Source organism: Mauremys reevesii, linkage group 9, assembly GCF_016161935.1.
Source record: "Mauremys reevesii isolate NIE-2019 linkage group 9, ASM1616193v1, whole genome shotgun sequence".
Classification (NCBI taxonomy): Eukaryota; Metazoa; Chordata; order Testudines; family Geoemydidae; genus Mauremys; species Mauremys reevesii.
In genome coordinates, this window is record NC_052631.1 from 48,225,443 (window position 1) to 48,247,513 (window position 22,071).

Genomic DNA, 22,071 nt, shown 5'->3' on the forward strand with positions numbered 1-22,071 from the left:
TGTCATCTGCAATCTTTATCAGTGATGATTTTATGTTTGCTTCCAAGTCATTGATAAAAAATGTTAAATGGTATAGGGCCAAGAACCAATCTCTGCAGGACCCCACTGGAAGCAGACCTACTCGATGACAATTCACCATTTACAGTTACATTTTGAGACCTATCAGTCAGCCAGTTTTTAATCCATTAGTTGGTGTAGCAAGCCCGAGATTTGGTATGCTGACTGAGCATAAATCCAGTCTGCCGTATGTCTGTCTTTCCTTCATTTTGGGAGCCATTTGATCCATGTTCTTTTTGCTATGGGTTGGAATTACCACAGATCAGTGTGTGTTACAGATTATTCACTTCTGATGGGTAATCCAATTCCATCCTGTCAGTTACAAATCTGGTCATAGTAGTGCATGCATTTGTGACCTTCCAGGTTTGACTGTTGCAACTCCTTATAGTGGGAATGAAGCCAAACTGACAAAATAAACTTAGGCTGCTGCATTTTGTATCAATTTATTTGTTGAGTAACACAAATAGCTATAAACATATTGCCTCTGCTTTGCCCTCTGTGTTGGCTCCCCATCACTTACAGAGCCAAATTCAATTTCTGTCAAGGTTTTCAGAATGATCCATCAGATTGTCCCAAATCTAAGAGATCATCTCTTCTTCCTTGACCATGACTTCCTACAACAACCACATTCCACCAGAATTATGACCAACAGAAGACAAAACGTTCTTGAGAGCGGGACCCAAATTTTGTAACTCACTTTCAGAGAGAGAAAAATGGTCACTAGCCTCACAGCTTTCAAAACTAAATGCAAAACCTATTTACTTGTGTTACCACAATATGTCTTCATGTAATCCTCACACATATGTGGAGGAGACAAAGGATGAGACAGAAAACATATTCTAGTTTTCAAGCTATTTTTACAGGAAGGGAAAGAGAGAAAAATGTTTGGTAGTTGTAGTTTTTATTTAATTGGGAGGTCTTCAGTCACTACAGTGAAGAGGAGTATATAGGTACCTAGATCGATTTTCCCTGCTTGGGTTTTGACCACTGTCACTCACGAGGTTCTGGACATATTAATAGAACATTATGCCACATCTTGTGTGCTGCATCCTTCTCCTTTTTGCTGATGGGGTTGTTGATGTGTCCTTTAAGAAAGGCAGGGTGCCAGTTGCTTTAAAGGAGTGGTTCTCAACCTTTCCCAACAACTGCAACCCTTTCAGGAGCCTGATTTATCTTGCATACTCCCAAGTTTCACCTCACTTAAAAACTACTTGCTTACAAAATCAGACATAAAAATACAAAAGTGTCACAGCACACTGTTACTGAAAGACTGCTTACTTTCTCATTTTTACCATATAATTATAAAATAAATTGATTGGAATATAAATATGATACTTACATTCCAGTGTGTAGTATACAGAGCAGTAAAAACAAGTCATTGTCTGTATGAATTTTAGTTTGTACTGACTTTGCTAGTGCTTTTTATGTAGCCTGTTGTAAAACCAGGCAAATATCTAGATTAGTTGATGTACCCCTGGAAGATCTCTGCGTACCCCCCCCCCCCGGCAGCTACATGTACCCCTGGTTGAGAACCACTGCTTTAAAGGACTCACTCTTGGCCTCTGCTCAAAAAGTCATCTTTTCACATTGGGAATCTTGCTAAGCATTAACCCAAATTTAAATTTCCATTTTTGGTTACAAATATGAAAAAGGTTGTGATCATACAACTATAAGTATCTTTACCTTGTCAGTAAGGATTCCTATCTGGGTACAGCACAGAGACTGTATTTATTGTGCTGATCAATGATCCTCACCTAATGTTGGATAAAGATTTTGTGCCCAGGCTGATATTCGATCTGTCAGCTGCCTTCAACACTGTGGATTTTTAACATGCCTGTGGAGCTTGGCAGAAATGGGTTGGACTGTCCTTGGGTTGCTTTGTGATTTTTCTCACATGAAGATCCTAGAGAGTAGTATGGGCAATTGCTCTTCTGCACCGAGGGCCCACATGTGAACTACCACAGAGTTCCGTGCTGTCACCTGTCTTATTCAATGGGTGTGCAAGGACATTAAGAAAGCCATTTAAGAGAGATGTACAGCAATTGTGTGTTATCAACATATTAAACATCTTGCCCAGTGAAGTGTCCTCTGGTGACTGGGCCAGATTAGTGAATACCTGAGAGCATCTCAAGGTGAAGATCAAAGTATTTCATTTGTATTTGTGAAGCATTCTCAATTGTTTATTGAAACTCATTTCTGAGGTGATTCTTTAGCACAGGCCTGCACAGCTCATAAAGCGGCGAGGGCCACATTCCTCCAAAGAAAACAGCTGAGGGCCGAAACCTCCCAGCCCCGCAGAAACACCCCACCCCCAGGGCCGTCCAGCCCTGCGGAAACAAACCCTCCTTCCCCAGCGCCGCCCCACCAAAACAGCTGTGGACCAAAAAGGAAGGTTGGGGGTGGGGAGGTGATACTTTATTTTAAATCAACCAGGGGCTCCCAGCTGAAGAGGTGGCTGGGAGCCCTCAGGGGGCAAATTAAAGGGCCTGGGGCTCTGGCAGCTGGGGGAACCCGGCAGGGCCGGCTCTAGGTTTTTTGCTGCCCCAAGCAAAAAAAAATTTGGCTGCCCCCCGTCCCAGCCCTGGGCTCCCCCCTGTACCTCCCTGCTGCCCCAGTCCTGGTCTCTCCCCCCACCCACACCCCCTGCCACCCCCGCGCGCGGCTCCCCCCTTCCCTCCCCACCACTGCCCGCCCCCCCCCCCGCTGCTGCCCCAGCCCTGGGCTCCCCCCCACCAGTGCCCCCCCCCCACACACCTCCTGCTGCCGCAGCCCTGGGTCACTGGTAACTCGCTCCCAGGGTGGGTCATTCAGCAGGAATTTTGGATGTGCACAAAACACAGACAGGATTGGTTCCCATATGGTTACAGAGCTGCAGTAAAGTGGAACAATTTTCAGCTTGTGTGATTGGAGGATGTCTGGATGCATATTATAAGACTGTCCTCCATAAATGAGGAAAAGTTGAGGTGCCTTTATTATTCTTTTGTTCCACTCTTTCTTTCTATGGGAATTTGCCAATGCAATATCACTGTCTTCCTTTTAAACAAACAAAAAGGCAATGGCTGTTGAAAATAGCAATTCCAGTCCTAATAAGCATTTCTTGCTCAATTTTATCCTACTTTTTCTACAGCAAATTACAGTGGATCAGTATATTTGATTTGGGAGAAATGAAATAACAGCTGCCCAAACTGAGCTTGAGCGCTCCTGAATTTCGAGGTGTTCAAATCTGGAAGGCAGGTGCTGGGGGGGGGGGAAGCCTGTGGGCTCCGCAGGGGAGCATGGCAGCAACATGTCTGGAGCTGCATGGAGCCAGACACGCTGGTCTGAGTGGCACGGTAAGGGGGCTGGGGGTTGGAGAAGGGGTAGGGGATTCCGGGGGGCAGTCAGGGGACAGGGAGCAGGGGGGTTTGGATGGAGCGGAGGTTCGGGGGAGCAGTCAGGGGACAGGCAGCAGTTGGATAGGCATGGGAGTCTCAGGGGTTCATCAGGGGACAGGTAGGGGGTGAGATCCTGAGGGGAAGTTGAGGAGAAGGAGAAGGGAGGCTTAGATAGGGGCTGGGGTCCCAAGGGGCAGTTAGGGGCAGGGACCTCGGGAGGGGGCAATCGGGGGACAAGGAACAGCGGCATTTAGATAGGGGGTGGGGTCCTGGGAGAGGAGTATCAGGACAAGGACCAGCGGTGTTAGAGAGGGGGCGGGAGTCCTGGGGGGCAGTTAGGGCAGGGGTCCGTGGAGGGGGCAATCAGCAGCCGCGGGCCAGGATTCAAAGGGCTCTGGGCTGCCTTCCGCTGCGGGCAGCCCAGAGCTGCGGGCAGCCCAGAGCCCTCTGACTCCCAGCCGCGGCTGAGATTTAAAGGGCTCTGGGCTCCCCGTGGCTGCAGGCAACCCAGAGCCCTTTGAATCCCTGCCGCAGCTGGGATTTAAAGGTCTCTGGGCTCCCCGCGGCTGCAGGCAACCCAGAGCCCTTTGATTCCCTGCTGCGGCTGGGATTTAAAGGGCTCTAGGCTCCCCGCGGCTGTGGGCAGCCCAGAGCCCTTTGATTGCCCGCCGCCGCTGCGGGCAGCGCAGAGCCCTTTGATTCCCCGCCGCGGCTGGGATTTAAAGGGCTCTGGGCTCCCCGCCGCTGCCAGCAACCCAGAGCCCTTTGATTGCCCGCCGCTGCTGCGGGCAGCTCAGAACCCTTTGATTCCCTGCCGCGGCTGGGTTTCAAAGGGCTCTGGGCTGCCCGCAGAGCACCGTGTGCGGGGGATTCAGAATCCCCCCGAGGGCCGCACAGTCAGGCTCCACGGGCCGCATGTTGTGCAGGCCTGCTTTAGCATTTAGTATCCACTTGGTAAGCCTGCATCTAGACTGTGTTAGGGCTCGTCTAAACAAACAGTTCTCAGCAAGCAGTCATTTAAATCTACCTCAGACTAGCCTACCATACTATAACTGTGTGGACCCAGCTGCCGTGTACTAAAGATTTTAGTTCACACTGACATCCTCCTGTTTCTCCCCCTTTTTCTTTGCCTTTTTTTCTTTTCTCTTTTTTTTTTTTTAGCTTTTGCCACTGAGTGCAATAGATTGAAGTCCAGAGGTTTCCTTCACTTTTCCATTTTTAAAGTTTTCATGTTTCCTTTTGCTACTCTAACTTTTCAAAACTTCTCCAACTTCAGAAATGTTACAAAGTTTTCCTTTTGTTGCTCTGTAACTTTCCAAAGTTGAGGAAAATGTTAGAGTGGAAAAAAAAAACAGAAAAATGAACAAAGCTAAATCCTAGACATTATTTATTCTATTGCATTTTGCAGCCAAAAAAGGAAAGGGGAGAAATCTTTTTTTCCCTTTTCTTTTTCAATTTGAAAAGTCAGGAAAAAGTAGACAAATGTTAATTATCTTCAGTCTCTGTACTGAACTCATAAGTATTTTATGGAAGCTAGGGCTGGAAAACAGTCAAAATTATGTCAGTATTTAAAAAGGGTAAACAAGATGACCCGAGTAACAAATGACTGGTTAGCCTGATATTAATCACAGACAAAATCATGGAATGGCTGATACAGTACTGTACCAATGAACAGTTAAAGGTCAGAGACAAAATTAATACCAATAAATATAATTTAATGGAAAACAGACGAACCTGATACTATTGTTGACAAGATTGCATGTTTGGCATAATCATACTGATATAATGTATTATGGCTTCTGTAAGGTTATACAGACTCACTAAGGTCTGTATTCAAAGGATTAAAAAGTCCTTAACTCTTAGATCTCAAAAGTAATTGTAAATGGAGAACCACCATCATCCGCAGGGATCTGTTCTCAGCCAAATACTATTTAATATTTTTATCAATGACCTGGAAGAAAATAAAAAGTCATTTAAAGACTGCAGATGATACAAAGATTGGTATTAAATAATGATGAGGTCAGGTCACTGATACAGAGTAATGTGGATCACTTGAGAAACTGAATACAATCAGATAACAGGCATTTTAATACATCTAAATACAAGAACATACATCTCGGAACAAGAATGTAGGTCACAAAGGATAGGGGACTCCATCCTGGAAGCAGTGACTCTTAAAAGGTTTTAGGGGCCATTGTAGCTAGCCAACTGAACATGAGCTCCTAAAGTGATGCAGTGGCCAAAAGGGCTAACACGATACTTGGCTGTGTTAATAGAGGAATGCTGAGTAGAAGCAAGGAGGTGATGCTACCTTGGTATGTGTCATTGATGAGACTACTATTAGAATACAGTGTCCAAATCTGGTATCCACACTTTAAAAAGTCTACTGAAAAATTGGAAAAGATTCAGAGAATATTTCATAAATAATTTGTGGTCGAGGAGCTCGCTCTACTTATCAAACAGAATGTGAAGAAACACATTGATCATGGACTATACAGGCAGAAGATACCTAACACTAGAAGTTCTCTTTAGCAAAGTGTAACAAGATCCAGTGGGTGGAATATGTTGGGGAAGAGTCAACACGGCTTTTGTGAAGGGAAATCTTGCCTCACCAATGTAATTACTTGAGAGTGTCAACAAGCATGTGTTTTTCTGTTTTACTTCGTTAGTCCTAAAAATAAGTATTAAAAAAGGATAAAACTTGAACCCCACAGCTCAAGTGCACAACTCTTCTCCTAAATCTATCAGTTCTTTGAGTGATTGCACATGTCTATTCCACTGCAGGCGTGTGCAAGCCTCATGCGCAGTTATCAGAGATTTTTCCCTCAGCAGTACTGTCAGGGGAGCATGAGTACTCCCTCACACCACTGTACACAGATATATGGGTCCAACTGTCCCCCCAAGTCCCTCCCAGTTCCCTCCTACCACTAGTGGCAGTTGTTGAAGCTGTGATCTTTGCTTTTCAAGAATCTTCCCACTCCTCTTTGTGTATATAGTTCCTATTGTATTAGTTTAGCTTAGCTTAGTGTTTTTGTTTTTTTTTTAGATTTACCAATATTATATATATATTCATCTCCTCCCTCCTCTGCCTTCCAGGCTTTGTTATGCCAATGCCAAGCCAATGCCTCATTGACCCCCTCTGCCTGGGTCTGGGGGGAATCAAAAAAAACATTCAAAGGGCTAGGCTCAGATATTTTCAGATGTTGCTCTCTGTTCTTCCTCCTCAGAACCTTCCGGCTCTGAACAGGTACCAAGCATGTTTGAGTCAGTCAGGAGTGCTCTGCCCACTGTAGCTGAGTCTTCAGGCAAGCCAGCTCACCAGTACTGAAGAAAAGACTTTGTAAGTCCTTCAAGGCCTTCAAAATCTGCAGGCAAGGCACCAGGTACTGCAAAGGACACTGAGGGGTACTCAAAGAGGTACTGCCAGGCACATCCTCCTTGCAAAGAAGGATTGCTGCCCTAGACACCTTGAATGGGCCGGTTGAGACTAATCCCGGTGCTGCAGGGTCAGAAGTCTTTGATGGTACCATCTACAAAGGAAGCATTTGAGATAGCTCATGAACTACTGAACTCTTGTCAGTAACAGTTTCACCTGTGGGACAAGATTCCCACCCAGCCCAGGGAGTGGGCATGTTGTTGATCCAGTGCCTGCATCAGTACTGGTGGCTGCTACAGTGTCTTGGTGGATTCCATCCAGGGGAAAGCCTACAGTGGTTTCACCATCACCTGATTCACAACCGGTCTCCCAGTACTGTCAGGGTCAGCTTCCCCATTGGCCAGAGGAAATGGACTCGTCATCCTCTTCACATTCTGAGGTTGGATCTCTTGCCTCCAAGAGCAGCCCCAGAAGGGTATCTACCCAAATGGTTCCAGATCTCAGCCTAAGGATCAATGGCAGTGCACAGCTGGGTTCTACCACCATACCAGTTACACTTCTGGAGTTCTTGGGGCTTTCCCCCATGCTCTTCAGCATCTAGTAGACACCATCCCTCTCTGCAGGTACCAGAATCATGCAAGGGGAATCAATTACTTGGGACTCTCCTGTGCAAGAATTGGACAAGGGCCACCGCAACAACCTCTGGCCTCTTCCTCTTTGTTGCCAGATGAGGCGGTATTTGCAGAGTCTGCCTTGTCTCCCCACCAGACAACTTCAGAGCATACAAGGATTTGTTAAAATGAGTGGCTGCAGTTCTGGATATCTAGCCAGAGGCAGTGCAAGAGAAATCACACAGCTTGAGGGACGTTTTGACCTCTGCTGGACCCTCTAGGGTAGTTCCTATAAAAGAGGCCATCCTAGAGCCTAGAAAGGAGATATTATGTCCCTTCACAGAATTATGAACATTTTTACAATCTGCCCCCTTCAGGTTCCCTTGTAGTGTCTGCCACGAATGAAAAGAAGAAGCAGGGACATCAGGCCTGAACCCCAAAGAGGAAGGAACTAGACCTCTTTGGCAGGAAAATTTATTCCACGGGGAGGGTGTTACAGAGGGTGCTGGGTAAGGAATGCTTAACCAGCCCCTTGCCACGCCAGCCCCAATTAAGGGGAGTAGATTGGAGCTGGCTGAATAGGCCTGTGCCTGCCTGGCAACTAGCAACAGCTGCCAGCCTAATTAGACAGGGGCTATAAAAGGGCTGGGGGGGGGGGGGAGAATGGAGCAGGTGGCCTCTGGTCTGCTGCTTGTAAAGCCTGGCTGTGAAACAAACCTGTATATAGATAGTAAGGTGGTGGTGGGAAATGACTACAAATAAAGTGCACTAGTGGTTGCATCAACCTTGAGGCATCCCTGACTGGTTTGTAAGGTCAGCAGGGGCAGAAGGAAGAGGGGCACAGATTCATCTCTCTACAGAGAAGTTCCCTTTGCTCCTCAGTGGACACTTAACTTTAGTCACGGATGCATCGGATCTAGTTTGGGGCGCTCACTTAAGCCCCCTCAGACTCCTGGGGTTTGGTTGTTCCAGGATCTCGCTCTCCATATAAATATCAAAGAACTCTGAGCAGTCCTTTTGGCTTCTATGGCATTCCTCCCACAGAGTCTGTCATTACTCACAGACAATACAGCATATACATTTTATGTAAACAGGCAGCAGGGAAGCCCATTTGACAAAGTTATGTCAAGAGGCAATCTCACTTTGGAACTTTTGTGTAGCCAGGTCCATCAGCTGCACGCAGCCTTCTTTCCAGGGGTTCAAAACACCCTGGCAGACCTCCTGAGCAGATTTTTTGCAGTCCACTCCCTTTAGCCAGATGTGTCCAATACCATTTTCCATTAGTGGGGTACTCCCTGGGTGGATTTGTTTGCAGTGAAAGAAAACAAGAAATGTCATCTTTTTTGTTTCTTGTGGGGGTAACATCTGACAGTGACCCCAGGCTGTTTTCCTCCTGAATTGGTCAAAAAGCCTGCTGTATGTCTTCCCTCCAGTTCTGTTTCTGCCAAAAGTCTTGTCCAAGATCAAACAAGATGGAGCTCACATCATACTAATAGCCCCAGCATGGCTTCACCAACATTGGTTTTAATCTCTACAAGCAATATTGGTCAAAACCCCTATGCTGCTCCCTAGAGATGTGGACATGATCTCGCACGACAACAGCCACCTTCTCTATCCCAGTCTACAGGTCTGCTTACCTTGCAAAATGGAAGAGATTCTCCATTCGGTCTATACAAAGAGACATCCACCCAGCACAAGGTTGGATTCCTCATATCCTAGACTATGTCCTATACCTGAAACAACCGGGGCTTTTCAGTAGTTCCCTCAGAATTCACTTGGTAGCTATCTCAGCTTTCCACTCTCTAGTGAATAATAAATCAATCTTTTCTAACTGTTGTCCATTAGATTTCTAAAGGGTTTAGACTGATTATACCCACACGTTCACAGGCTTGTTCCACAGAGGAGTTTGAATTTCATTCTAACAAAGTTGATGGCGACTTGTTCCCTATTACATCTATCTACAAAAGTGGCTTTCTTGGTCTCAATTACCTTGGCCAGGAGAGTAGGAGAGCTGAGTGTCAGAACCTCCCTACACAGTTTTCTTCAATGATAAAGTCTTCCTTTGGCCTCACCTTAAGTTCCTGACTACGTGGGTTTCTGGTTTTCACATTAATCAAGAAATTAACTTCCTGACCTTTGTTCCAAAGCGTCTTTCAAGTAGATGTGAAGAGAAACTGCATTCTCTTGATCTTAGAAGGCCTTTGGACTTCTATCTGGATCAGACTAAACCATTCAGATCAGCCTTGTAGTTATTCATGGCAATTTCAGACAGAATAAAGGACCGTTCAGTGTCTACTCAAAGAATCTCCTTCTGGATTACAGGCTGTATTAATCTATGCTATCATTTGGCGGTTACAGAACCTCCATCAAAAGTGGTGGCTCGTTCAACTAAATCACAGGCAGCTTCTGCAGGCTTTCTGGCCCAGATGCCCATCCTGTACATTTGTAAGGTGGCAACCTGGTCTTCGATCCACACATTTACTTCCCGCTATGCCATCACTCCTCAGTCTAGAGATGATGCCAGATATGAACTGGTGGTCCTACAATCCCTGTTGAAGTAGACATCGAACCCACCTCCATCTCAAACTGTATGTCACCTAAGGTGGAATGGACATGTGCATCACTTTTGAAGAATTAAAAACAGTTACCTGACTTTCCATAAATACTGTTGTTCAGGGAGTGTTGCACATGTCCATTCCACCATCCACCCTCCTTCCCCTCTCCATTGGAGTCTCTCCAGGAGGAAGGAACTGAGGAGGGTTGAGAGCAATGGGGCCCTTTATAACTACATGCACTGGCGCAAGGCAGGGGGCGCTCATGCTGCCCTGACAGGTACTGCTGAGTGAAAACCCTGTGACAACTGTGCATGAGGTATGCACACACCTACAATGGAATGGACATATGCAACACACATCTCAAAGACCAACAGTTATGGAAAAGTAGGTAACCATTTTTCCCATCACCCACACACTTCCCAATGCACTATTTATTCCCAGTGAATCCTCCCTTCTCCAGTCCGTCAAACCTCTGTCCCTCTGGTCCCCAAGTTATTACTTCCTGTTCTCTGGCCAGTACGTCAGCAGGTTTTTCTACAAAGCAAGCTTGCCTTTCTAGCTCCCCTCTCTGCAGATTATTAAGACCTTGTGATGTTGTTGGACTTGATGCATGTTTATTGATGTTTAACCGTTTGCTTTTCATGTTGAATTATCCTGGTACCAAGTTCTAGATAAATACCATGTAGGTTTACTTTGTTGTCTTAAATTTTTGTTTGAAAACTTTTAAAATTCAAATCCAAATTTAAAATTCAAGCAATTGTAACTAGTATCTGCATTTTAAAAATATCTTGGGTGTGATGATAGTATATTCTTATTATTGTTTACTATCAGAGTGGTACCTAGACCCCTTTGCAAAGTGCCAATTGTGCTAGGTGCAACACAGACAGTGCCTCTCCAGAGAGCTCCTTGTTTTTCTTTTCATTGCCTCTCCATTTTTGCTTGAAGAGCTGTAGGCTTGAATGTGTGTGAAATTATTTTTCGCCTCTTTTATTTTGCTTGTCCTGGCAATCTATTATGTATAGATTGGGAATCTGGGCTTAATAGATTATTAATAAATAGGGGGAAATACCAAAGAAAACCACCATAATACCATTTAGGAACACTCAAAGGAGTGAAATGCCTGGAAGCTGCATGGAAACTATTTAAAAACACCACAATAGAGGTTCAAATTAAATGTATATTGCAAATAAAAAAAAGTAAGAGGACCAGAAAAATTCCACCATTGCTAAACAGGAGGAAAAGAGGTGGTTAGAGGCAAAAAGACATCCTTTAAAAATTGGAAGTCAAATGCCAGTGAGGAAAATTGAAAAGAGTATAAATTCTGGCAAGTCAAGTTGTCATAGGTTTATTCCCCACTTTGAACGTTAGCGTTCACAAGATGGGGACCTGCATGGACTCCTCTAAACTAAAATCCTAGTTTAGATCTGGTTCTCGCTGCCACCAGTCAAGTTTTAAGTGTCTGACACGCTCCCTGTTCCCCCAAAAACTTCCCCTGGGGAACACAGATCCAAACACCTTGAATCTCAACACAAAGGGAAATAATCCATTTCCCTCCTCCCCTCTCCTAGTACTTAGGAGAGATACCTGGATTCAAATTCCTTGAATCAAACAAAGAGGGATTCACTTTTCCCCCTCCCCTTCTTTTTCCCTAGTCCTTGGGAAAAATACCTTGATTCAAACTCCTTGAATCAAACAAAGAGGGATTCACTTTTCCCCCCTCCCCTTCCCCTGAAAATCCAAACAAGGGAAGAAATCATTCAGGTTCTAAAAGAAAAGATTTTATTAAAGAAAGAAAGAAAAGTACACTATCTCTGTATTACCAGGATGCAAAAATACAGGGTCTAACTTATAAACCTGGAGAGGCTCTCCCCCCCTCCCCCCCCGCTCCTTTCTCAGAATAATCAAAGTAACAGCAAACAGAAATAAAGATATTTCTCCAGCAAACACACAATTGCAAATGTAGAAATCAAATTATAAGACTAATTCGCCTTTCTAATACTCACTATACTGGATAGTAGGAAATACTCCAGGAGAACTTGGAGACATGTCTGGCCTCTCTTAGATCCAAAGAGAGCACACAACTCAAAAAAAGAACACAGACAAAGGCTTCCCTCCACAGAGATTTGAAATTATCCTGTCCCTTGATTGGTCCTCTGGTCAGGTGTTCATCAGGTTACTGAGCTTGTTAACCCTTTACAGGTAAAAAAGACTTTAACCCTTAACTATCTGTTTATGACACAAGTGTAAAAATATAATTAGGCAGTCTAAAATGGAATTTGAAGGGCAACTACCAAAAAACCCAAAAACTAATACAAAAAGTTTTTTTAAGTAATCAGAGGCAGGAAGCCTGACAAACAGTCAATAGGACCTCTGGAGAACCGAGATGCTAAAGTAGCACTCAAGGAAGGTAAGGCCATTGTGGAGAAGCTACATGAATTCTTTCCATTGGTCTTCATTACAAAGGATGTGATTACAAACTCCTTCATTACAAAGGAGTTTCTCACACCCAAACTATTCTTTTTAGGTGACAAATCTGAAGAATTCTCCCAGACTGAGATGTCAGTAGAGGAGGTTTTGGAACAGATTGATAAACAGTAATTAGTCACCAGGACCAGAGGGTATTCACCCAAGAGTTCTGAAGGAACTAAGATCTGAAATTGCAGAACTACTAACTGTGTTATGTAACCTATTGCTTAAATCAGCATCTATACTAGGATAGTGCGGCAGAGCTCTGGCTTTGCCTTGGGGGGTCCTGCACTTCTAGGCAGTTAGGGCTTGCCTCAGAGGTTTGCTGTGACCCTCAACCGGTCTGGGTCTGTCACAATAGCTAATGTAGCACCAATTTTTTTAAAAAGGCTGCAGAGGGAATCCTGGCAATTACAAGCCAGTAAGCCTAACTTCAGTACCAGGCAAATTGGTTGACATTATAGTAAAGAAGTGAAATCATGCCTCACCAACCTATTAGAATTCCTTGAGGGTGCAACAGGCACATGGACAAGGGTGATCTAGTTGATATAGTATATGGGACTTTCAGAAAGCCTTTGACAAGGTCCCACACCAAAGGCTCTTAAGCAAAGTAAACTGCCATAGGATAAGAGGGAAGGTTCTCTCATGAATCAGTAACTGATTAAAAGATAGGAAACAAAAATAGGAATAAATGGTAAGTTTTCACAGTGAAGAATGATCCATAACAGGGTCCCCCAGGGATCAGTACTGGGATCAATGCTGTTCAACATATTCATAAATGACCTGGAAAAGGGGGTAAACAGTGAGGTGGCAAAGTTTGCAGACAATACAAAATTACTCAAGATAGTTAAGTCCAAAGCTGACTGCAAAGGATTACAAAGGGATCTCACAAAATTGGGTTACTTGGCAAGAAAATGGGTGATGAAATTCGATGTTGATAAATGCAAAATAATGCCCACTGGAAAACAAAATCCCAACAATACATACAAAACAATGGGATCTATACTGACTGTTATTTCTCAAGATACTACTCTGAAAATATCCACTCAATGGGCTGCAGCAGTCAAAAAAGCTAACAGAATGTTAGCAAACACTAGGAAAGGGATAGTTAATAAGACAGAAAAATACCATAATGCAACTATATAAATCCATGGAACATCCACACCTGGAATACTGCATGCAGTTCTGGTCACCCCATCGCAAAAAAATTATATTACAATTGAAAAAAGTATAGAGAAGGGCAACAAAAATGAATAGGGGTGTGGAACAGCTTCCATATGAGGAGACATTAACAAGACTGGGACTGTTCATCTTAGAAAGGAGATGACTGAGGTGGGTATGATAAAGGGCTATAAAATCATGACTGGTGTGGAGAAAGTGAATAAAGAAATGTTATTTACTCCTTCACGTAACACAAGGACCCAGGTCACCCAATATAATTAATAGGTAGCAGGGTGTCCCTAAACCTGTCATTGCCAGAAGCTGGGACTTGATGACAGGGGATGGATCACTCACTAATTGCCCTGTTCCACTCATTCCCTCTGAAGTATATGGCACCAGCCACTATCAGAAGACAGGATACCAGGCTAGATGGACCATTGGTCTGACCCAGTGTGGCCATTCTCATGATCTTATGTTTTTGTGCTCTAATATTTAAAGAATGTTATCCCTTTTTAATGTTTATTCAGGAGGACTTGTTGGTATTGAGGAAAACTGTGAAATCCTTTCTGGCTGTCTGCCAGCAGTGCCTATCGAATGTCAACACTCCAGTCAAAGAACAGGTAAAGAAATGCAGTCACATGTTCTTTACAAAAGTTTGATCATTTAAGCATAGCAAGAGTCAAAAAGAGGCTTTTATTAGATGTCTTGTTTTGAAAAAAAATTCTGCGCTATTCCTTTTAATAAACGGAACAAACTGGCCATAGAAATATATTCATACAGACTCTTTCTGAGCACAGCATAATGAGCCAAATTCATCCTGCACCATAGACTATGACTTTACATCAGGGATTAATTTAGCATGTAGTGTTTTAGAGGTGTATATATTTAACACTGTTTCACATTATGCTGCCCCAGTAATGCAACAAAATGCAATATGCCACTGGTACATGCTGTGACAGTTCTTCAATTCTGTGTCTGTGCCAATCTGAGAGTGGAGAAATCTGATACTTCTAGAGTTGCAAGCCATTGGCTTTAGGAAGGCATGCTTCCCCAACAGGAGAACCAGTGTCTCCCATAGCAGTTCTTTTATTGCCACTATGGTATAGGAATACCCTGGAGGACACTGAATCAGTGATCTCAGATGTTGTTTTGCAACAGACTTTCTGTTTACAAACAGCCATTTCTTCTTAAGGAAAACTCAGTTTTTCTTCAAAATTGATCTGTCCAGTCAGTGTCTCTTCCAGTTAGCTCCTAACTCAAAAAATCATACTTGGGGAATTTTCTGGTTCTCATAATGTTCACTTCCTTGAGACTCAGGGCTTACTGCTTCCTTCCCTGTTTGCCAGGTTGGTTGAAATTCTGTGTGCGTGCATGTGCACATACATTATGATTGTATGGGTAGGCAGCAGATTTTCATCGTTAAGTGTAATTGCCCATTACTATGTATTAGATATTGGAAGGGTCTCCTCTCAGAATTGGCCCATATATATAAGGGTTTAGCAATACTTTGTGAAATCTCATCAAAAGACAATATAAAGTTTGCTTGACAAGATCTATGTTCTATAAAACTATGTTGGTTTGCATTAATTTTGTCGTTATACTTTAATATTTTCCTGAAGGCTTTCCCAGGAACTTGCCCAAAATCAGTATGAGGCTAACCATCCTATCATTACTTAGATTATCCCATTTACCCTTTTTAAATATTAGCACATTATCTTTTCTCCATTTCTCTGAAACTTTCCCAGTGTTCCAGGATTTGTTAAACATCAATGGCTCTGAGATTTCCTTAGCCAATTCTTTTTAAACTTTTGGGTACAACTATCCCATTCTGCAGATTTAAAATGTTTAACTTTAGTAGCTGCTGTTTAACATTCTGCCTCGTTACATAAAACATGTTTCATTACCACTGTAGGATGTGAATGTCATCCAGCTTCTTTTCAAATTCAGATCAGAAATATTTATTGAACACTTCTCCATTTTCTGCGTCAGCATTGACAATTTTACCATCTTTATCTAGTAATAGAGCTATACCATTGCTAAGATTTCCTGATTTTGTTCCTGATATCTTTTAAAAATTCCTTTGTATTGTCCTTAACCCTAGTGGCCATGGAGTTTTTCACTGATATCTTTAGCTTCCCTTATCAAATTGTTTGCATTTCATAACTGCTAATTTATAGTCATTGCTGTCAACTTCCCCCTTTTCCATTTGTTTGATTGATAGAATTTTATTACTGCATTCATTTCCCTTCTTATCTAGGATGGGTTTTTACTCTTATTTTAAATCAAAAAAGTCTTCTTTTGTGATTGTCAAATTGATGTATCTGATAAAGTTTTCTTAAACAGCTCCAAATTATAATTCACATTGTTTTGTCTAAATTTCTCCTCCCAGTCAGTTTTGTTCTTAATTGTTTTAACTTTGGAAAATTGGGCCTTTTAAAGCACTCATTTTTAGAAGCTCCAAGGACATATCACAAGTGGTAGCATGAATCCTCCACCATATGTACCCCAGATTTGAAGCCTCCATGATAATTCAGTTTTTCTTTCTACACAGTAAAAATAGATGTTTAAAGAGCTGTTCATCCTGTTGTATAGTCTGATTTGGTGTCTAAAACAGATGTTTAGCTGATTTTGTGCTTTATCATTTGGAAGTCTGAGCCAGAAGCATTCCAGGTCCTGCAGTTCAGAACTGTGAATTACTCAAAAGCTGCTATTAGTATCTTTGATGTACAGTGACATTGCCCTCCCCTCCTGCCTGCTCAATTTTTCCCAATAAGGTGTATCCAGTGATTGTAACATTCCAGTCATGTGACTCATCCCACCAGATTTCCATAATACTATTTGTGCCAAATTTATTTTTAAAAATGCGTATTTCTGATTCCTGTTGTTTATTTCCCAGGCTTCTAGCATAGATATGTAAACAGTTAAAGAATTTTTTTCTTTATCCTTTGACACCTTGATCCTTTACATTCATGATGCCTCGAGTCTGAGTTATGTGTTTTTGTATTTGCATTTTGCTTCCCCTTAATACTCTTCTCTTTTGTTACTAGTTGAATACTCTCCTGAATAATGCATCATCCTTGGTTCCCCATCTACTAAATCCAAACCATACTGTAGTGATTTGGGGAATAAGACTGAACAATTTATGAATTGTGTGTGAGATTATGAATTCACTATATGTATGTTTACCAAGCTACAAAATCCATTTTGGATATGGGGTTCTTTACCTTTTTGTGGTACTGTTGCCACCATGTTGGCCTAGAATTCCAAAAGGTTAACCAAGGAGGTATATTGACTTAAGTGGAGACATATTGAACTCTAGACAAAAGACTGGCTCCCACCCAAGAGAACTGGTTTATCAGGGGACCATCACCTAGCAATGAAGTCAACTGGTAAGAGTCTGGGGTCACTTGTTGAAACTAAATGGAGTCACCTGACAGAGGAGACGGCAAGGTTATAAAGGGCAGAAGATGCTCTATTGGCTCTCTGTCTCTCTCTGGTTATTTTTATCATCTTAAGATGAGGGAAGCTGCTGCAAGAGCTGGATGAGGTAAGGGGGCAGAAGGGCTGGCAACCTGAACTCAGATGGTCCTCCAAAGGAAGGGTGAGCTAGAGAGAGGGAACTGCATGTAGGGTTTATTATTTTTGTGGGGCTCTTTGTATTTCTCAGGTGAGTAAATAAAACACAATGATGTGTTAAATGTCTGTGCAAAGTGTGTGTTTGTTTTAGGCTACATCTACCACATGGCTCTGAAGAGACTTAAACTGTAACCCAGCAGGCTCACACATTCAGTGGAATTCTGGCAGAGGCTGTGCTTAAGCTGCAGGTGGAGTCTGAGGTGTCAATGCTGGTTCCAGGGGCTCGGCAGCTCCCCTGCCACACCCCTCACTCCTCCTGCACCCCATACCCCAATTCCCTGCCCTGAGCCCCCTGCCGCACCCCTCCTGCACCCCAACCCCCTTCCCTGACCCCCTGCTGTACCCCTCATCCCTCCTGCACCCCACACCCCAACTCCCTGCCCTGAGCCCCTGCCACACCCCACACACCCCCTGCATCCCCTGGGGGCAGGGAGGGGGTGGGGATATTGGAGAAGGGGTTGGAATGGGGGCAGGGAAGGAGTGGGAAGAGGCAGGGCCTCATGGAAGGGGTGGAGTGGGGGCGAGGGCAGCGTGGGGGAGGTGTCAGTAATACGGCCCTCGGGCCAATGTACTAGTCCTCATGTGGCCCTCGTGGTCATTTGAGTTTGAGACCCCTGGGGTATACTATTACAGAAAAGGAAATGTACCACCACGAAATTGTATGCACAAACATAGAGCTGATAGCATTTAGTGTGACACAGCACCAGTCCCTCAGCTCTTTGACTGTGTCTTGGCCCACATGTTCTCAGTTTTGGTCTCTACAGTCATGTTCCATCTATCAGACATCTTGGCCTGTCGTATGGAGAATTCAATACATCCCTTGTTAAGCTGTTTCAGTGATTAATTACCCTCACTGCTAAAATGTGTATCTTATTTCTAGTTTTAAATTTGTAATCTTTGAAGTCCAGGCTGGATCTTTTTATATCATTGTTTTCTACTTTGAAGAGCCATCTATGATCAGGTATTTTCCCTATGTAGGAACTTATATACTGTGATTAAGTCACCCCTGATCGTCTCTTTGGTAAATTAAATAGATTGAGATCCTTTAATTTCTCATTTCAAGGCACATTTTCCAAGCCTCAAATCATTCTTGTCGCTTGTCTCTGAATCTTCTCCAGTATTTCAACTTCCTTTTTAAAAGTGTGGCATCAGAACCGAACACAGTTACATAATAATCTAGTTGTAGTCTCCCCAGTTCCATATACAGTGATAATGCCACTTCTCCACTCCCACTGGATAGTCCCTTATTATTATTTCCAAGGACTGTTACCTGTTTTGCCCACTGCATTGCACTGAGAGTTCATGTTCAGCTGGTTCTCTTAGATTACCTCAAAGCCCTTTTCAGAGACCCCGCTAGGGTGACCAGATGACAAAGATGAAATATCGGGACACAGGGGGTGCGGAGGGAGAAAAAAAAAAAAGCCGGCGGTGGAGCAAAAACAAAATAAAAAGCCGCCGGAGGGTGTTGACAAGGCCAATTCAGTCAGTGTGGATGTGGTCCACTCCCAATAATTGATGAGGAGGTGTCAATACCAAGAGAGGGAAAATTGCCACTCCCAGTCCCTATTCAAGCCCAAATTAATGGTGTTAAGTTTGCAAATGAATTGTAGCTCTGTAGTTTCTCTTTGAAGTCTGTTTTTGAAGCAAGGCCTTGTCAACACTGGTTCTCTACATGTAGGGTAACTCCCTTCTCTTCATGTGCTAGTATATTTATACCTGTATCTCTAATTTTCACTCCATACATCTGAAGGAGTGAGGATTTTTACCCACGAAAGCTTATGCCCAAATAAATCTGTTAGTCTATAAGGTGCCACCGGACTCACGTTGTTTTCAGCTGAGAACTCTTCAACCCACTTTCCTCTGGGAAGTATGCCTTCCAGATTGCCTTGAGTGGCACCATACAGTGATTTCCAGAGAAAGAAAGATTACTAACCTGTAAGGGTATGTCTACACTACAGGATTATTCCGATTTTACATAAACCGGTTTTGTAAAACAGATTGTATCAAGTCGAGTGCACGCAGCCACACTAAGCACATTAATTCGGCGGTGTGCATCCATGTACCGAGGCTAGCGTCGATTTCTGGAGCGTTGCACTGTGGGTAGCTATCCCGTAGCTATCCCATAGTTCCCACAGTCTCCCCTGCCCATTGGAATTCTGGGTTGAGATCCCAATGCAAAAACAGTGTTGCAGGTGATTCTGGGTAAATGTCGTCACTCAATCCCTTCCTCCGTGAAAGCAACGGCAGACAATCATTTCACACCCTTTTTCCCTGGATTGCCCTGGCAGACGCCATAGCATGGCAACCATGGAGCTCGTTTTGCCTTTTGTCACTGTCACCGTATGTGTACTGGATGCTGCTGACAGACGTGGTACTGCAGTGCTACACAGCAGCATTCATGTGCCTTTGCAAGGTAGCAGAGACGGTTACCATTCCTATTGCACCGTCTGCCATGCCATGTAAATTGGCGATGAGATGACGGTTATCAGTCGTTCTGTACCGTCTGCTGCTGTCATGGGTGCTCCTGGCTGGCCTCGCTGAGGTCGGCAGGGGGCGCATGGACAAAAATGGGAATGACTCCCCGGGTCATTCCCTTCTTTGTTTTGTCTAAAAATAGAATCAGTCCTGCCTAGAATATGGGGCAAGTGTACTAGAGAAGCAGAGAGCACAGCCGCTCCGTGTCAGAGCCCCAGAGATCCCGCAGAAATGATGAGCTGCATGCCATTCTAGGGGGTGCCCCTGCAACAACCCCACCCATTGCTTCCCTCCTGGGCTACCGTGGCAGCGTCTTCCCATTTGTGTGATGAAGTAATAAAGGATGCAGGAATAAGAAACACTGACTTTTTAGTGAGATAAAATGAGGGGGAGGCAGCCTCCAGCTGCTATGATAGTCCAGGCAGGACATTAAAGGGTGGGGGTGTGGCGAGGAGCCCAGCCTCCCGCTGCTATGGTAGTCCAGGCGGTACAGAATCTTTTCTTTAGACATGAAAGGGGGGGAGCTGATGGAGCTCAGCCTCCAGTTGCTATGATGAAGACGGTTACCAGCCGTTCTGTACCATCTGCCGGGAATGACCAGGAGTCATTCCCATTTTTACCCAGGCGCCCCCGGCCGACCTCACCAAGGCCAGCCAGGAGCACTCACGGGCTGCTGCTGCTGATGGATAGCAGTCATATTGTACCGTCTGCCACCGGGAAGGGGATGCTGGTGTTCAGCGCTGCAGCACCCCATCTACCAGCAGTATGCAGTAGACATAGGGTGACATTGAAAAAAGTCGAGAAACGTTTTTTTCCCTTTTCTTTCGGGGGGGGTGAAGGGTGTAAATTGATGACATATACCCTGAAACATCCGGGAAAATGTTTTTGACCCTTCAGGCATTGGGAGCTCAGCCAAGAATGCAAATGCTTTTCGGAGACTGCGGGGACTGTGGGATAGCTGGAGTCCTCAGTACCCTCTCCCTCCCTCCCTCCATGAGCGTCCATTTGATTCTTTGGCTTTCTGTTACGCTTGTCACACAGCACTGTGCTGTGGCCTCTGTCTATCATAGCCTGGAGATTTTTTCAAATGCTTTGGCATTTCGTCTTCTGGAACGGAGCTCTGATAGAACAGATTTGTCTCCCCATACAGCGATCAGATCCAGTATCTCCCGTACAGTCCATGCTGGAGCTCTTTTTGAATTTGGGACTGCATGGCCACCCGTGCTGATCAGCGCTCCACGCTGGGCAAGCAGGAAATGAAATTCCAAAGTTCATGGGGCTTTTCCTGTCTACCTGGCCAGTGCATCCGAGTTCAGATTGCTTTCCAGCGTGGTCACAATGGTACACTGTGGGATAGCTCCCGGAGGCCAATACCGTCAAATTGCGGCCACACTAACTCTAATCCGACATGGCAATACCGATTTCAGCGCTACTCCCCTCATCGGGGAGGAGTACAGAAATCGGTTTTAAGAGCCCTTTATATTGATATAAAGGGCTTCGTTGTGTGGACGGGTGCAGAGTTAAATTGGTTTAATGCTGCTAAATTCAGTATAAACGCATAGTGTAGACCAGGCCTTAGACCCTGAGATTGAGAAGAAAGGAACAGAGGTGGTTGAAAAGCTGCACTCCCTTCTAGACGCTCAGGTGCTGAATGTTCACAGGCACAACACGGCACTTACGCAAAGTAGAGTTCCTAACTGTAAGCTGCTGGAGCATGGGCAGCCTGCCTAGTGGGTGGAGCAGGACCATATCTGGTCACTGCGGTGGCAGTTCAGAGTAGTGGTGTGCGTAGATCCAGGAGTCAGGTACTGGCTGAGGGTGAAGCTGGAATCAGGGTTGAGGAGCCAAGCCAAGGGTCAGAACCAGGGTCACAATCAGGACACCAAGCCGAAGGGTAAGTTGAACTCAGGGTCAAGAAGCCAAGCCAAAAATTGGAACCGGAGTCAGGATCAGGAACAAGGCAGGGAGTCTAAGGCCTGGTGTATGCTATGGGCTTAGATCGAATTTAGCCACATTAGGTCGATTTAAAAATGAATGTGTCCACACAACCAACCCTGTTCCGTCGACCTAAAGGGCTCTTAAAATCGACTTCTGTACTCCACCCCGGCGAGGGGAGTAGCCTAAAATCAACTTTGCTGGGTCAAATTTGGGGTAGTGCGGACGCAAATAGACGGTATTGGGCTCCGGGAGCTATCCCAGAGTGCTCCATTGTGACCACTCTGGACAGCACTTTGAACTCCGATGCACTAGCCAGGTACACAGGAAAAGCCCCAGGAACTTTTGAATTTCATTTCCTGTTTGGTCAGTGTGGCGAACTCAGCAGCACAGGTGACCATGCAGTCCCCCCCAGAATCGTAGTG

At 44.4% G+C, this 22,071-nt stretch overlaps 1 protein-coding gene across 7 annotated transcripts in view; it reads left to right on the top strand.

The window, feature by feature from the left end:
- STAG1 (stromal antigen 1) overlaps positions 1-22,071 on the top strand; it is a 356,975-nt gene that overhangs the window by 267,514 nt on the left and 67,390 nt on the right. For all 7 annotated transcript variants that reach the window (XM_039487594.1, XM_039487595.1, XM_039487599.1 and 4 more), the window contains one exon: positions 14,128-14,220. In XM_039487594.1, coding sequence (XP_039343528.1) covers positions 14,128-14,220 — 93 coding nt within the window. The remainder of the gene's footprint in view (positions 1-14,127; positions 14,221-22,071) is intronic.